This window comes from Melanostigma gelatinosum, assembly GCF_949748355.1.
Source record: "Melanostigma gelatinosum genome assembly, chromosome: 10".
NCBI classification, from domain to species: domain Eukaryota; kingdom Metazoa; phylum Chordata; class Actinopteri; order Perciformes; family Zoarcidae; genus Melanostigma; species Melanostigma gelatinosum.
In genome coordinates this window covers 18,857,215-18,875,669 of record NC_136643.1, presented here as the reverse complement: position 1 = coordinate 18,875,669, position 18,455 = coordinate 18,857,215, and the positions used below count along the sequence as shown (strand labels likewise).

The window sequence follows — 18,455 nt, the reverse complement described above, 5'->3', positions numbered from 1 at the left end:
TAAATCATTCAAAACTCTTTTGTCATGCTTCCCCTATGTGTAAAAGATAACAAGTAAAATAATTAATGTTATCTTTGGACTGAAGGGCAAAAGAGAATTGAAGAAAACAGAGCAGTGTTTGCACCGCGGGACACAACACAACCGACCACAACTTACTGATAACACTTCTACTTCATGTTATTCAGCCAAAACGCCAACGGATTCTCTCTCCACCCTTCATCATTTAGAATATCTGTATGGTTGGATTTCACTTCTAAATGAGTGACTAATACCTCTGGTCTTGTGTTGCACACACCATGAGCTGGCCTCGGCATGCCCCACTTAGCCCTGTATAGGAAAAAAAGCTTGGCATCTTTTTTGCAAGTCAGAAGCTTCATTTCTCACTCAGGGTCAGGGCGCCTGAAGGAAACCTATAGCAGCAGCACAAGGATCCATTGTTCAGAAAGAGGCAGCGCCACCCACACAATGTTTTCCTACTTAGTACGCTATTTATCAGCAATCACATTCACTGTCTTCTCCCAACTTCTGAGGAAACGGGCTTTGGTCGATTGCAGAGTGGGTTGTAAATCAGACGAGAAACACTGTCTGTAAGCAGGAGCGATGTGTGGAAATAATAGAAGAGATAACGTCTTTTCACAACATCCAGAGTCAGCGTTATATCCCTTAGTGTGAGAGGATTAATTGCGGTAACAGCACCAGTAGGGTACTCGGGGAGAAGTAGAAGAGGAAGACTGTCCGCGGATTTCCATCTTGTGTGAAGGTGATCGAAGTCTGTAAACAACTACCAGCACATTGGCACATTGGCCAATTTATTCATTAAATTGTGCAATGTACCGTCCAACCGGCGTTTTACTGTTTTTGTAAAAGATTTTCTGAAAGCACCCCCTCCCCCCCGTTATGCCCTTTGCAGATTTTTTTCTCAATAAACACCAGGATATCTTTACGGGCTTATTGGTAGATCAACGTGAAACAATAACTGTTGCTTGTCAGCATAGTGTCAAAAGCAGTGGGTAAACAGCCTTGTGCTCGGCAACGATAGATTGAATAACAACGGCAGCTAAAATGGGGATCTGATCACAGTTGAATTCAGCTGTTAAAACCTTTTTGGAGTCATTAACTCAAAGACAGCAATTTGAAACAAGGTAATGAAGTGAGTGAAGTGAATAATTAAGTTTCAGGGAAGACTCGGTGAAGCATTCAAAGCAAAGTGGAAAAAATAGCTTTCAAAATATCAGTCTGTTTCCGTTCAGCCATCAACCGCTACTCCCCTTTTATCATGTTGACATTGGTGTGTGAATTGCCTCCATTTGCTAGGACTGTTTCCAACTCAACAATAATTTCAAAAATAACATTACATATAATGTTTAGAGCAGATTGTTTTGCTAATGCTGGGCAGTTTGCCTCCCTGTAAAAAGCTAAAAACAAAGCAAAACCCTAATAAGCATCAGCCCTAACGAGTTCAAGTTCCTGAATGATGTTCATTTGGTCAAAATGTCAGGCTTAGGACTGAAAACTGTTTATCAGCTGCCCTAACCTGTTAACCTGTCAGCGGAAGTCTCAGTCGATGGTGAATGGAAGGGTAAAAATACACACACACTCCAGGAGGCATGGAAATATAAAATGTTAAATGTTTGATCTCGGATAAAAACAAGCTTTTTATAAGATTGAACCAATAGTGAAGTTGCATCATCATTGACTAACAGGCCACGTCTTTGATCAAAAGGCACTCATTATACTCACAAATACCCACAACAAGACACAGCGCAGACAAAATGTTGAGCAACCAGAAAAATAAATTCACTCACCTGTGAGGTTTTTCAGACCGAGCTGGCGCAGGCCAAAGTTTCCATCACGTCGGTAGTTGAGGAAGATTGCAAGGGAGTAGCGGTCCTCGTAGAGCTTGGTTCCTCGGATGATTCTCAAGTTCTCCAAAGGGAGGTAGTCAAACTGGTTCAGTGCCACCAACACGTAGCCCGTCACTTCTCGGATGGACTGTGGACAAAGTTACGACGGGAGGTGTTAGCGTGGGTTTTAACTGGATATAATACTGTTGCGTATAAAACAGTTCAAATCATGTGTTACAGTACGTGAAAGACATGGAAGGAAAACAATATATATTTCTGTTGGTGGATCAAAATGATGGTTTCAAGCATGTAAGCTAGTACAAGGCTAAGGGGTAGAGTAGTTTATAAAACGGTAGTGCCGGCGTGCAGACCTTGAGGACCCCGTGTCGTTTGTTTTCTCCAATGCCTGAGTCCTAGGAACTCAGGGTTTCACATTGTTTTCAGCCAACAATACACCACTGCACAAGTACATGTTGAACAGAGCTTTAGAGTCTACCTCCCAAGATTTTTTATATCTAGATGGATCTTGTTGTACACTTGTAAAAATGTATTCCAGTGAACAATCTACTGAATCTCTCTCAATGAAACTCAAACTCAATGAAACAGCTTACAGTGGCTTAGACTAAATGTTCCCTCTGACTGATTGCTATCGGTGCTGCTCTAGGTCAAGAGGACCCCAGTAGTTGTTCCTCTGCCTGCGCAAATGTATTCAAACCTTTAATTGGAAAACTGTCACAACCTTCGCAAATATGCATCACCGTCGGTATGAAGAGTTTGTGTCGCAGAGACCTTTAGAATAATGTACTCTCAGAAATCTGGTCTGGCATCTGAAAGTGGAAGTGAAGAAAAGTATATAAGCGTCCATCTGCCCTTTCAGAAGTATACTATTCCACCTTATATGCAGGAATATAGTGCTCCTCCGAAACGATGAGTCCATCCAGCAGTGCACACTTTCTGGTAAACTGTTGTCTGACTGCAATTGTTCTTTTTACTTAATATATTCTGTGTTACCTATCATGTTAGAAGTTGCCATTGACAATCAAGCAATGCATTTAATGACCTTTTTTTCACAGGAAGAAATATATCACTTTTCAGATATATTTCCCTCTATAGTATACACATAACTTCAGCAAGGTTCCTATGTGAACAGTTTTTCCTGTGCCATCTCCTATGCCTGTACAAGCTGAATTCAAGCATGTTGCTTTTGTAGTTTGAACACATATACAAATGCAGTGACAATATTTCAAGGATGTTAAGTGAAACATTTGAATTTAGTTATTCACCAAGAAAATCCCAAGGTTTATTCTCCTACACTTCAGTGCTTCTGAATGTCTTAATTTATATCGAAGGAAATTAATTGTCACATTAACAAACAGACACGGATAAAAAAGAAAAAAGGAAAGTCAGGAGTCAGATCATTGACAACATATCTTCAAGGTCACTTTTCACAGTTTCAATAATGCCAGCAAGTTGAGCTAGAGCATCTGAGTGAGGAGAACTCACACCGGGGTTTGTGACCTCAATGCAAAACGCTCATGTCCAGGGCTCGGCCTGGGGTGGCTGAGCCACAAGGACAGCCGGTGCTTTACACTTTAAATGTCATTTAGGAGGGGATATAACGACTGTCGAGACTTTGGCGCCGCGCCACCCCAGTTGGAGCTGCTGTTGCGTGAATCAAAGTGACAGGCCGTGTCCGCTTTATCCCATCCGCCATCATGGTGGCTGTCATTAGCAGACAGGCGGTCAGAGAAGTCTTTCCGCGCCGGCCCCGCTGATGCTGATAATCAACAAGTCTGTCTGTGTGTGTGTGTGTGTGTGTGTGTTTGAAGTGCTGTTGCAGCTGATGTGCTGAGCTGAAATAATTCCTAAGGAGGGCCCTGGCAGCGTAGTCATGGCGGCTGACAGCTGTCAGAGAGCATGGCCATCAGCCACCAGTAAGTAAGCCACGGCCACAGCTCCGTCATCATTACCCTGCTGATTACCATTAATAGAAACAGACGGGCCATAGTCTGGAGAGTCTGTGAGTATCAACGTGAAAGAGAGATGGGGAACTTATATTCAGTTTGTGTATGCTCATGTTTTTATTGGTTTAGAAACTATTTGGAAAAGAAGATCAAGGATAACTGTGGGCTCTAGGGAGCAAAAGTTGATGCATGTCCATTTGTCTATGTTCATGTGTGCATGCATACGTGTACAATATATTGAGCTGCTTTGATGTGTGTCTATGGTGTACTCTGTTGTACCATCAGTGTGAACGCAGCGTTAGACAGTCAAGGCCATACTTAACACTTTGACGTTATTTTACTAGCCAAGAGATGAAGTCTGTTGGATGACTCGCATTCACCCTGCTGGGGGCTTAATAAAGGTCTTTTCAACCCCGCTCCTCAACCACATAGCTCCAAGTCTATGCAGTCCAGTGACATTGCCCTGCACACTGTGCCATAAACCACCGGTATCCTCCCTACCAATGATGCAGGTACCTTTTCTTGCCACCAAAAGGTGGAGGGTGGCACACAGCAGTAAGAAAAGCAGGAATAAACTATAGTTGACTGAATATGAGCATCTACAGTAGCTGATTATTATTTCAGGGCACACACTTCATATGTGCCTTTTTCACTTCTTTTTCCAAGCCTGTTTATTACCCCGCTCGCAAGCTTGCCGGTTTGTTATTTCCAAGCCACCAAAATCAATACTTTCCCAAAGTGCAGCCATGCAGAGGGAAATAAAACAAGGGAGAAAGAAGATGGCAGGTACACACGCTTTTCTCCCCACAGATTGTTTGTTCAATAATGAACTGCATGAAAAAAGGGAAAACATTTGTAGTGATTACAGGCCCTCGCTGAGCTAATGGCCAAATCTGCTCTGCGTGGTCACTTTCATTAAACACAGATCAACAAAACAAGCCTAGCAACACCACGGGTGCAGGCCGAGTGCACCGTATGTCCACTTCAGGGAAACAGGCACCTGGAGAAAAGACCCTTAAATACAGTTTAAACATGACATTAAAAAATATGTTAATAATGCATGAGAGCCCACAGTATGTGATGCTGGGGCAATGCTGAGTTTGGTACAGGTGCTGACATAATAGCATATTTCTTTTTTCATGTGATTGTGTGTGTGTTTGTGTTTGAACTACTTTTATTCCTGAGTCGTTTGAGTGACCTCCTCTATTTAGCTACAGTGCAATTAGAGCAATAAATGACCTGCTAAAGATAACATGACACATTTTTGTCCTGGATTCCTCGCAGTAAAAATAGCTCTTCAACTATCTTGATACAGGTGTATGGGGTACATGTGACAGGACACCTGCCTCATCTTGCTGAAATTCAAGATGTTAATGCTCACTTTGTCCTCTTCTTCAGTTCAGTATTTGATGTCAATATGGTCATCTCTTATGGCGATATAGGCACTTTGACTCCAGCTTTAAACAGCAAGGTGCAAATTGTTCATCTTCCACAATCCCTTCGGTGAATATGTAGTCTCTTTTTTTTAAACTAATCTTGTAGAATGGGATGTTAGACATCTTCACTACATGTCGACTTAACTGTGTAGAGACCTCGCAACTCACAAACTCTACATGTCTGCCAAGTGATCAACGTCCCAGAGTCCCAGTAAGAGTGAACAAAAGAGAGAGAGCGAGAGAGAGACAGATTCACTAGATTAACAGGGATTTCTCCCTCCTCTCGAAGCCAGAGCATTTGTGAACGGAAGTGTGGCAGCGGAACAAACCCCTCACTTGAGTCACCGAGACGTGTGTGGTTTTGAAATTGAGTCCTTCAATCTCCAACTTCTAAAAGGAGAGGAGAGGGAGGGAGGGAGGTTTTGGAGGTAGAGTTAGCGAAGGAGGAAGGCAGAAAGGAAAAAGAAAAAAAAAAAAAAAAAAAGGAAGACGGAGAGGGTGGAACACACACTGCAGGAGGAGGAGCTCAGTCAAGTGGATCGGACTCGGTCAACGTATATTATAATGCCTCATTAAAACCGCACGTGTTCCAGGTCAGGAAAAGACACAGGAAGGTGTCTGAGGAGGGGTGAGACGTTGGGAGAGGTGATGCAGGGCTGAAAGTGTAATGACACCATTAGCACGTTTGAAGAGACTGAACACACGTTAGCATGATTCCCTCTCATTTCCATACATATTGAGGCGTAGCGATGTGCTCCACGGGGCCGCAGTCATTGAAGTCTGATTCAAAGGAGTGCACTGGGAGGGCTCATGGTCTGCCTTGCATCACTAAGTCCTCATCCTCGATTTCCATAACGCTTCTCTAAACCCGCTGCCTGAGCTCACATCCCCACATCCGTAAACAGACACAGAATCCGGATGGCGTGTCTACAAGTGTAAGTGAGAAAATAAGTTTTCCCGGGAGCTCATCCTCAATGTAAGCGGCAACCTACTGGATATATTGCTGGTCATTTTCCCATTTTCCGAAAAGTGAAGGGCTTCATTACAATTTTGACATAAATATCTGACATTAATTTCCATAAATGAGTGTTAACCCTCCGTTGTGAATAACTCATTCATGTCACTCACAAAGTCAGTTCTGTGCACTTGTGCATGTTAACACTGCACGAGTGCAATGTTTCACAGTAAGAGAGGCGTTCCTGGTGGAATTCGTGAGTATTTTCGTCAAGTTCAAACTCACAGCAACGGTGTTGCCGTGCTTTGCTGTAAGTCGTCCACATACAGCCCTGCAAACTGCTCCCAGCCTGGTAACACCTCAATCCCTCTGGAGCGCCTCAAACCCAATACAAGCCACTCCAAACACCTGCAGTCGATGCTGCCTTTGATGTATATATGTGTGTGTGTGTGTGTGTGTGTGTGTTTGCTTTACTCACATGACTTATTGCTTGGACAAGATCATTATGACGACTCATCTTTGAAGATGAAGAGAAACTATCCCTTCTGTTTCTTACATCACACCTCTTATGCTCTCATGAAACAAATCTGTGTGCGTATACGTGTGTTTGTTTGTGTGGCTACACAAAGGAATCCTCATGTGAGATTAGACGGTTTTTTGTTGACTGTGGTAACAAATGCAAAAAAAAAGAACAAGCAATATGAAAGATTTGAAAGCGCTCTGTTGGTATTCCATGCTCTTCCCTTGCCTCTACCGGGGGTCAGTGCCAGCTGCTTTCTAGTAACACTTGTGCTCAAGGATTTGACTGAGGATTTCAATGAGGCAAACACGATACAAATTCCCTTTGTTATAAGGGAAGAAAAGAAACTGATTAATGTGTGCATACAGCAACAACTGACAAGAACAGAGGTATACAATGCATACAACAGAAGAAAAGGCAAAGGATCAGGAATTATCTTACATATGTTGCTTTAGATTAAAGTGACTTTTTGTCTTTTGTTTGATTTGGAGTGGCTGTGACTTATAAGTGAGATTGGCAAGAATGGGTGACTTTGAGAAGCCCCTGTGTATGTCATGTACGCAGAGGCAAGTGTTCAGTTGATGCTTGAGTGTCATTGGTTTTGACAGTCTACTTGTCAAGCACGATGACAAGAAAACCCTGTAAGGCGCATGCATCATTGACAGAAACACCACGATGGCTGAATCGGGAAAGAATCATGCGAGTGGACAGAGGTGACAAAAAAAACAGAAAAACCCCAATTTATGAATATCATTTATGTCATTCCTCATTTCAGGTCAGCTATAGAAAGAACACGAGGAAAGCGGTTATATAATAGTATTTGTTCAAGTCCCTATTTACAGGAGATGGAGGGAAATCACATGACCCTGGTTAACATTCAAATTCACTTTATTTTTTACTCTTAATTTAGGAACATTGTCATGTGTTACTAGATGTTACTTTAGATTTATTTTGGATGGGAATCCCCCTCCATTACGGAACATCTGAGTGTATGTACTGAGTATGTGGTCCCATGCAAAATGAGTCAGTCACACACACACACACACCACACACATGCACACGCAACTCAAGTAAAAAATATTCAATGTGATCTTGTTGAAAATGAATATAATGAGTATCTTTTGTCAGGTAATGTTTCTGATGAGCAGCGATGCCTGCAGTCACAGAACTGAAAAAGAAGAGAGGGGGAGATTGTCTGTGAAGCCTCTAATTCCGCTTTGCAAATTGAAGGTAAGAAGTGCGATTATACAGATATGAAGAATGGGTGGTGGTGGGCGAGCAGTGGGTGGGTGTTTGGTGATCAGAGCTTGTATGAAGAGGATTTTTCGCCAGCATTTCCTGCCTCATGCCGCTCAGATTGTCGAGCTCCTCTCTTTCCACCACAGCCCAGACAATGAAGCATTTACTAAAACAGTAATTAAGAAAACGCATGTATCTTGGCTCTCTTGCTCTTCATTGTTCGGTCTATTGTTTTTCACTTCCTTCTTCTTTCTTTTCAACCCTGAACCCCTTTCTCACCATCTCTGTCTTGTAACCTTAGATTGTTAAAGTCGAGGTAGAATACAAAATGCCTTGTTAACCCTTTTAGATCATATAAGTCATATTGTACACCTATTTAACAATACATGCAAAAAAATACAATCAATTTCCTCGTATTTGTTTTTTCTTCCCGTAAAAACAAAATAGCTAGTATCATGACATCCCTTCATCAATTAACATGCAACATTTACCGACAAGGGTGGTGTGTGTGTGTGTGTGTGTGTGTGTGTGTGCGTGTGTGTGTGCGTGTGTGTATGTGACAGCATGCCTTGTCCTTACATAACCCATGACCCAGCCACACTGATCCTGACCAGCTGAAGGTTAGTCACCGCAGCCCTTTACCCGACATTACTGAGACTGAGAAGTAAAGCGGGCCCCAACCCAGTTAGTACGCAACTGATCTGGGAGCAGCCATGGCCTAGCCTTGCAGGTGTAAAAAAAAAAAAAAAGAAGCAGTAGTCTGATGGGGATCGGGTGTTCCAACGCACAAACTGGGTAAAAGTAACGTTGCCTCCCTGCCCCCCACATGAGGTGGAAACACAGCTTGAAGTGCAAAAGCACTCTCCTTACTCATGTTGGCATTTGTAGGCACTATGATGGCTGCTATTAGCAGTCGGTCTTACATTCTGACTTTCTGCAGTGAGTAAAATATACTTGCTAACAGAACAGAACATTTAAAAAGCATGTTTTATTAATTATATTTGGTCACAAATAAAAAAATAAATGAACAGTTCACTTATTATTTGACAAAATGGACATTAACATTGTATCAATAAGTTCCCCTGGTAGGGTCCACCTCTCGACACTCTCCAGTGGGGAGCCTGAAGTCCTGAATGACTAAAATCACTGCCTGTAGCTCGAAGAGGTTGATGTGTCTGCCCTCCACCAGAGGACACACACCACCTACCGCTCTCCCCAGACACAGACCATTATTGTGGCCAACCGATATTGTGATTAACTACAATCTCGTCATATCTCCCAACCCTACATGGGACTATAACTGAGACACTAAAAAGCATAAAACAGAAGCAAAATCATGCCACCATAACCAATGAGTAGCTGTGAGCTTATTTCTTAATTCAATTTGCATCTGGGCCAAACAACCCCAGTTGACAATCAACTCAGGACAAGCTACGGATTCAAGTATTGATCTTTGCCTTCATCCAACTCGTCAAATAACAACGCTTGGTCAGTGTCCTTCTGCATCTGATACCAAGCACCGAATCACCCTTAAACATATAGAGACGCACCAAGCTTTCAACTCACTCCAATGGTTGCTTCTTTCGTGGTTTTATCAAGTTCCTGAGATGTTTTACTCCTCTTGATGATAATTGGACAGATCTCACAGACAGCTTTGCTTTAATACAATGCTTAAGATAGTTTCCTGTAAATGGGTAACACAAAAAATGTACTGTCGAATTTCTGTACTGTTGAGGTCAAAAACAAGTAATTTAGGGCTAATGTGATTAGTAGAATGAGAAGCAACTCAAGAATCCATCTGGACATTGAAATAAAATCAAACAACTTTTGACAAATGTTGAAGCCTCTTATTAATGGTCAGGGTGTTTAGATGAATCAATTAATCTCAGGAACTATCAATCACATGTCAGAATGCAAACTGTTTGTGTACCAAATGAGCTCAGCAACTCAGTTTGACTCAGGACAGTGCCCCTTTTTTCTGGACCTCAAACTCATTTAATCACTGGACTGTGAATTGAACTCACATCACAAGCCACTCTGTCTGAATTGGACATATCTTAGTTTTTATTATAAAAATCTAATTGTGACTCCCATCTACTAAAAGTGGTCACATGGATTCACTCTCATTTCAGGCAAAACCTTAATTTTGCTCAAGACCATCAGTCATCGACACTGACGCACGAGGGTCGCCCCATAAAGTGGCACGTTAGTCTGGCACTGCCTTTATTGCTCTTAATCTGATTCCTCCCTTGAAATTCAAGGATGACTTTGCTATCCTTGTGAAATATATTACATATATTACACATTCAGTCAAATGATTTGGGTTAAAAATGTACACAGTAAAAACTATTGCTCCTTGCCTTCCAAGGACTTATGGGCAGGCAAATGTACACCACACACACACACACACACACACACACAGACTCATACACATACTGTCTCTCATTGGCTCACATAATGGCAGCTCTCATCTGTGACAGCACCTGAATTGAGCTAGAAAGCACTCTGTCATTAAGACTGACTTTCACCTTTGGCATGAAAATGAATAGTGTGGTGTTCACCTTACAATATGAGAGCCATTAATATCAGAGTGAAGAGAGACGGCCGTATTCTTCACACTACCACCCTCATCAATACCAGTTTAGCTAAGATATCCTTGATTAATTCCTGTAATGTGTCCCCTGCAGTTGATCCATAACTATTCAGGCCCCTGTGGACAGAAACAACTGCAAAAGAATATTCTCAACACTCTCCATTGGACAACACATTCCTCTGGGATTGGAGGAAACATAAAAATGTATAATTTCTAGAAAAAAGATCTGAATGTTTATAGTATTGCATGTTTCGTGAAAAACAATAAACCTAAATGGTCGGTAAAGGCCGCGATCGATACTCCAACTGGAAAACTCCTTTTAATGCTGTGTTTGAAGGTTACCCATTCATTACAGGGGCTTCCTGGCCTGGTTGTAGCAGCAATGCCAATTAATGGTACTCATTAGCTACCTTCTAACGGTAGATTCATTAGCTTCAATTAGCTTCACACACCTCCCTAGTTGGACAATACCAAGAATCCAATGTTGTGTAGCTGACAATTTAATTTGCAATGTAATGCCAAGTAGCAGGCAGCATCAATTTCATCCTCCATTTGTCTTCCGTATCCTAACTTAAGGAAAGAGATAAATACCGATAGAAAAGGAGAACAGTGGAGTGACACCGCTTCCCATGAGGAGAACTTGGCGACTCCATCAGAGCACTGGCAATGAGTGGACTCCTGTGGGGAATTCTCCAAATGGACTAATTTGTAATTGATTCAGTGCATTAATTACCGGCCTGGTTACGCTTGTGTCATGGTTAATATTGTGCCGATCTGACAAGGCTGGGAGGCCCGTCTGCATTGGGACTGCTCAGCCATTATTCAATTATGCCGCACACATCGGCGACGAGGCAAGTCTTAATCCGAGAGTAATCACTTCCCCCGCGCTCCCCTACTACCAGCTGACTTGTGTGGAGGAGGGTGTCGGGGTTGGGGGTAGTCCTAGATCCATGTAGCCCACGGTTAGCTCCTTAATCAGGCCTGGGAACCAAATCCCCTTGGTGTTGTAAAGTGCTCTAGCAGCGGTAGAACAGAATCCAGCTCCATAAGGAAAGTGGTGATTCTGTGATAAAACTGTGTTGTTGATATGGTCCTGATTCCAGTTTGTATGTGTGACACCCCAGCCTATTCAAACGTGTGTCATGTCCATGTATTCATTAAGAAGCTGAGCCAAATTAATTCTGTACAAGTTATACAAAATGATCACTACAGTTCCATAAAACCATGTTTCTCATATTTGCAGAGCAGCTGTTTTGCATGGGAGAAACACGCTTCTACACACATTTTAATATGTTAATGAACTGGCCATTTTTAAACAGCAGGTCATTGGTGGTACAAAATGAGATTATAAAAGACAGAATAACCTCTTCACGTCTGATTGAGATGCTAAAGAGTCAACATATATGCCTATATATATATATATTTGGGTGTTTTGCCTCTGTTTGAAACAAATTGGTATCAAGCATCATTCAATTATCTCATATAGAGACACAGGTAGCGGACAGCAGTCTTTTGCAATACTGCCACCGTTCCCCTTGCAGGATAATGAATGTAAAATATGTATTAAGAAAACACACAAATCTAACATATATATATATATATATATATGTATATATATATATATATATATATTTGAAACAAATGTGTCCAGCGTAGTGCTGTATGCGGAATGTAACTCGTCATGATGATGTAATACGCATGAGAACTATGCTGCCATCCTGCCCTCTGGCTTTAAGTGCTATTATCAGACTATTGGAAATGGGAGGTGAAGACACGAGACATCATGTGTTCATTTTCTCTTCACTGTTGAGGCAAAATACTTTAACTGAGCAGAGACACTTAAAAGTGATTGGTTCAGAATGGATTCCCCCTCAAGAGATGTCAACAACACTAACAAACCCACCCCCTCAATTTGTATTTGTGATACCAACAGTAAAACTACTACCTAATCAACTACATGAGCGATGAATTGTATTCCTCCCGTGTGACATAAAATGATTAAAAAAGGCTACAGACTTGGTCAGTAAATGGCTCAGATTGGCCTCCTCATGTTCCCTGCGCATCATACAAATAAATCTCTTAGGAACTGTGCATGTGACTCATCAAAAGAGGCCACGTGTTTCATTTGTACTTGGAAAACAAGTGGAGCGCACACACTGTACGCTCCTTTTCTCTCTTCAACTTTTAGTTCAACAACAGTCTGTTTTCAGCCCTGAGCAAGGAGAGAAATAAAATAGAGGGCTCTCTCTGTCTCTCCCTAACATTAGATTATATTTCTGCTTTGATCTACGCTGGCCATCCCTTCACCATTCTCTCAGAATTTGGACTTAGCATAAGACAACAAAAACAACACCCACGGCCTTGGAAGCAACCAGACTCCATTCTCCCCTTCGCTGCAATATTTCAGTGCGGCAATCTAGAGAGTGCCTGCAGGAGCCTTAAATCATATACAGTCTCATCTCTATGGGGCATATTTACTTTCTATGTTATCCCTGACTGTGCGCGACGGTGCCAATTGAAGATTTCAATCACATCTACATTTCAGTGGGTCAAAATCTTTATTCTTAGAGGTTTACAACATGACAATAGTGCAATATAGGGCCTTGACTTCGACCAAACCTAACCGATAAGCAACCTGCAAAATCTTTAAAAATAATGTATATGATTGCAGTGATTGGACTTCTTCAGTCCCGATACCAATACCTGGGCATTGGGCGATATCGAACACCGATCAGGTACCAGTCTTTAATTAATAAACTGTATGTCTTACTGGTTGGAAGTAACTGGGACCTTTTTTTATTTTCAAGGCAAATCAGTCTCAACTTATTAATTGCTTTCCTAACTAGTAAAACCAAATGTAAAAAATAGATACATAGAGACACATTTACCGAAATATTTTTAAATGAAATAATAAATTGTGCACCAGCAACTTGGCAAAAATAAATCATATCTTCATATATATATATATATATATATATATATATATATATATATATATATATATATTACTATATCTAAAATCGGTGCATCTCCAGAAAAAAGAAGAAAGCAAAAACAAAAACGATGTTTTACCAGGAGTCACTTTTTTTTCTGGATTGAAGTGACTTACCGATCACCCTCTGGGAGTTCTAAACTGGTCCTTGCAAATTTGAAGTCTAGCCAGACACTACGGAGCAAGGGGGGTTGTCACACAGCAGTCCTGTTACTTCAGTCCTCCACTAGTGCCCCAGTGAGACTGTTAAGTGTTGCTGTGGGGGAGCTTCGGCCACATTTAATGGTCCTAACAGCATTATTCGCTAATAAAGGTTGATGGGCCTCGTGACTCAATAAATTTAGGCGGACAGGAGAAGCAGAAGCAGTGGCCGTGTTAAGGTGAGGTTTTAGTCTTGGAATTTATGTATCTCCCTTGTTTTCTCCAGGCACAAATTGCATGGGATTATTTTGTGAGTATAAAAAGTTGGTGTATAGCTTGGTTCAAGTGTTCAAGTCTAAGTAAAAATACTTGAACTCAACTTTCAAATGGGGCACATCTTCGCCTCTGTTTCACAAAGGGTGAATGCATGTTTTTTTCACACATTTCCTCCGATTTTGAATACTTTCAAACATACATCTAATTTGTATTTTTCAATGTATTGTGCAGATGAAGGGAGGCAAAAAACAAAATAAATGTATGGATTTAGCAGATTTTTGTGTGGGAATTGCAAACACAAGACCTGAAGTAATTACAGAATTCTTGCTGCTGGAGAGCTGTCATTCTGTACGCACTTACCAAGTAAGTATACTGTATATAGAAAGTGAAAGGATTATTTTAGATGATAAGCAGTTCATGGAACTGGGAGGTAACTCACTCACAAACTCAGTCACTCAGCAGGGTGCTAATCATACGGTTATCATGTATGGGAAATATAAATAAACTAATTATACATCAATTATGAGATCAAGACAAAGGCCAATGATCGGTTCACGTTTACTTTCTATGGCCTCTTTGTGTACGTGCAAAATGAATGGCAAAAAGCAGTTGCCATCCAAAATATCATGGTCCAAAGAACAGACAAAATCATTTTAAATCAATGTTGCTTAAGGCAGCGTGAGTAGACGGGCAAATAATGCTGCAGGCTAGACAATGCTTCTACCAAGAAATGCTTATAAATGCCCTCCTTAGTTCTTCTGAGTTAAGCGATGGCCCAATAAAAGGAGTGGAAAATAAATAGGTGATGTGGCCTCTTATTCTGACCACAGAGGAAATCTCTGAAATTGAAGATAAAGGTCTTGCTCTTCCCACAGGGAACCAAGGAATCCGTTTTCTGACCTACTTGGCTGCCCCCTCTCACCCACTCACTCACTCACTCACTCGCACACACACACACACACACACACACACACACAGAGAGTGGCCATATCCAGCCCATGGAGTTTTTTTATTTGGCAGCCATATCCATCATAATTTCTTAGAATTAAACAAACCCAGATAACAATCATGTTTAATTAAGCTGTTGAAGTGTTGTGGTGGAATTAGAGTAGAACACTTTGAAATGAAGCGATTCTCTGAGTGTTGCTTGCAGATCCCATTCAGCAATAAAATTAATTTGACATATTGCGTTTTCACAAGTGAAACTCCAATATTTAGGAACTCGTAATACTGGCGGTGGAAAAAAAAAAATTCTCAGCAGTGTCACACATTTTTTTTGTGAAAATCTACAATAAAAAAAAAAAAAATAAAAAAATAAAACTGATGCAATTCGGTATCGTTAAAAAAAAATCGGAAACGGACAGCATTAATGTGTTCATGTGTGCCTTTGAGGTTGTGACCTTGCCTTTCAAGAATAATCACAAAAACACATTCAAATTTATTCTAAATACAAGGAGTTATGAAATCATAGCACCACCTGGACTGCTGGGTTTGATCTCATTTATCTTCACCGTGTGGTCAACTGTTCCTTCCTGATACAAGCCACATGTGAGCGCAACTCTGGTCATCAACTCTGATGACCACATCATTTACAGACTTCTATTCTCAGGACGTTTATGGGTCGTTTCCACAGCAGACAGCACGGGACAGCTGAAACCATTAACAATACCGTTGGCTTTGCCCTGGATCCTGGAACTGACACACTTCCATATAAGAATAGAATAGAATGTATACTATCTTTATCCCTTTAAGGGGGACATTGTTCTCTGCATTTGACCCATCCCTGTATATAGGGAGCAGTGGGCTGCCAATGACAGGCGCCCAGGAAGCCAGGGGTTCAGTGTATTGCTCAGGTACACTTCGACACATGACACGTCCCAGTCGGGGATTGAACCGTTGACCTTCCGGTTCCCAGATGACCTCTTAACCCAGTGCACCACGGTCGCCCCTAAAACGTTATATAACCAAGCCCTTGCACATTCAGAAAGTGATCTTGCAAAACTTCACATTTAATGGACCTTTTTTTTTTTTTAAACCCATTCCATTTGTACAACTTTTCCCCATTTTCTTCCTATTCGGGAAAAAAAGACATGTTTAAAAAAGTCAAGTTAGCCGCTTCAAAGTTAGAAAAAAAAAGTAATTATGTGCTCTCTGTGTAATGTCATTTTATCCTAAGGAGACAGAAGCTGCTGTAACAGACTACACAGCCGTTATGTGGGTGTTGGGGAGTGTATTTTTGAGTAGATGGGACATGGGGGAGCAAGTTGGGAGCCGTTAGCCAAGGAAGAATTCATGAATATTTCAATCGTTTTAACGGACATCTCCTGTATGAACAACTAAGAGTACTTCATGGCGAATACGTTAACTAATTCGCAACCAGAAGCTGAAGTTGTGGCAGTAATCCTTTGTGGTTCAAAGTGTGCTCATGCAATGAGAGATCTTCATATCTTAATCTCTGCTAGCTCATGGAGTTTTGTGTCTCAAGGAAGTTCTAACTTTACCTGCAGAGGGAGCTAGTTAGGATTCAGTGTCATGAAGCAGCTTGACAACGCAGGGGCTTGATCAGCTATTGTGGTAAAAAGATCTGTCAAATCAGTCTTACCACTAACATCGCCCTAAACTTTGATATAGTAGCATCTGGGACCAGCATTACACTTACTAGTTCGCTTTCTCTTACTTATTCCTCTTTTTGGAACTTGCCCATAAACGCTAGGGCAATAAAAGAGCTGTTAAAGTGAGAGCCTCCCAGACAGTTGCAGTGCACAGATTGAGACAAAAGCCTATGTAATTACAGTAGATGTCATACAGTGATAAAGATATATGATGGCTCACATGGGTGGAGCTGGCACCGTTAGCTCCCCGCAATGCATTCATGTCATGGTAAAAGCTGCAATTACACTAAAAGAGATTCTTTCTAATTCTCTATCCCTTGTTCTGTTTCTTTATGTTTCTCTTTATCCATAACCTCTCGCTCTACTACTTCCCATTTCTTTCGCTGGCCCTTTATCTGAACTATGTCACTGTCAGGCAAAGGGATATTATCTGCATCAAGCAGTATGATCAACTCACTGAGCAATTAAGTTATTATCTTATCTATTTGGAGGAAGACTCAGAATAAATTCCAATAGAACAAAAAAAAAAAAACCTCCCCCACCACCTCTGTCAAATGTGTGTCTCGTGCTTCAATAGGAGGCTTTTTGGTTTCTTTTGTGATTCTTCCAGACATGGCTATACTTTTGGAATACAGATAGTAAGAACAATATAGTTGCATGGGTCATGAGCCTTTCAGACCTTTCAGGCACAGCTAGTGATTTTCAGTACTTGCGCATAAACTATTTTCAGGAACATTTCCGTTGCATGGCTTTTAACACATGCCATGAAAATGGCGGAATAGACAGTAGATGGTGGTAATGCAACACTTATGGATGCCAATTGCCATAAAACTCAACAGAAGAAGAAGAAGATGGGGCAATACAGTCATTGATAAAAAAAAATGTGCACCAAGGGATGGAAGCTAAAACATAAGACATTATGTTGTTAAACAAGCTAAGCAAGGATTGCTCGCTAGTGCTGTATAGAACATATAGAGGTGGATGATTGTTTTGAAGACAGGTTGTGTGAGGAGATCCACCGTTAAAATAATTAGCCTTTAAAGGAATACAAATACAGCCAAATGTCTCTGAACTCCCGGCAACGAACGTTATGGCACATTACTGCTACCAGCTGGAATCATATTTACTGAAATGCAGAGATATCCCAATCAGAATAATTGCAAGCACACTTAGAAAGAGGGAAAGAGATTTTGAAATGTAGAGGGATCAAAGTCCTGCCCCCTCTCCCATCCTAACTCATTATGGTTTTCTAGCAGTCTTTCCGAAAAGGCAAAACATGTTTCTGGGATTTTCTGTCAGTTTCACATTTAAAAAATGTGAAAAACAACCTTATTTTCTTACTTTTACAAAGATAGAAAACAGCCTTGTGTTCAAACATCCTGCTGTATTGTGCAAATCATTGTGCATGGTAGACATGTTCAGTGTAATGTGTGGCTGGGTGACTGTTAGACAAAACAAGACAACAAGGCCAGTAGCCAAGGACAGAAAGTGATACTTTGCTTGGCTTTGACACTTTGTTTTCATCCCTTCCAAGTTAATTTGGCTTGCACGGGTCAGCGCCTCTGACCGCAACACCCTCCGAAGCCACTCGCCACCCATCACCCAGCCCGATCTCCTCTGGCTATTTGTTCCCAAAACCCACTGGTGAAATTGGCTGAGGGCTAATCAACATTTAGCTCCCTCCGAGTGTGTTATTACACAGCAATTGATGGATGGTACAATTACACCCCGTGTCGCTTAGCTAAATGGCTATGTAATCCTAATGAGTTTTTATTCAAACACGGACTAGTTAGACTGGGGTTGGAGGTAGAAAGGAAGGGAGGGTGGAAAACGCAAAAGTAAACCACAATTACATATAAAGGAATGGAGTAAGCAAGAAAGAA

At 41.3% G+C, this 18,455-nt stretch overlaps 1 protein-coding gene across 1 annotated transcript in view; it reads right to left on the bottom strand.

Moving 5' to 3' along the window:
• The window catches only part of erbb4b (erb-b2 receptor tyrosine kinase 4b), a gene marked incomplete at both ends in the record, with an annotated part of 248,119 nt that overhangs the window by 96,969 nt on the left and 132,695 nt on the right, over positions 1–18,455 (bottom strand). The window contains one exon of the mRNA XM_079277462.1: positions 1,806–1,992. Coding sequence (XP_079133588.1) covers positions 1,806–1,992 — 187 coding nt within the window. The remainder of the gene's footprint in view (positions 1–1,805; positions 1,993–18,455) is intronic.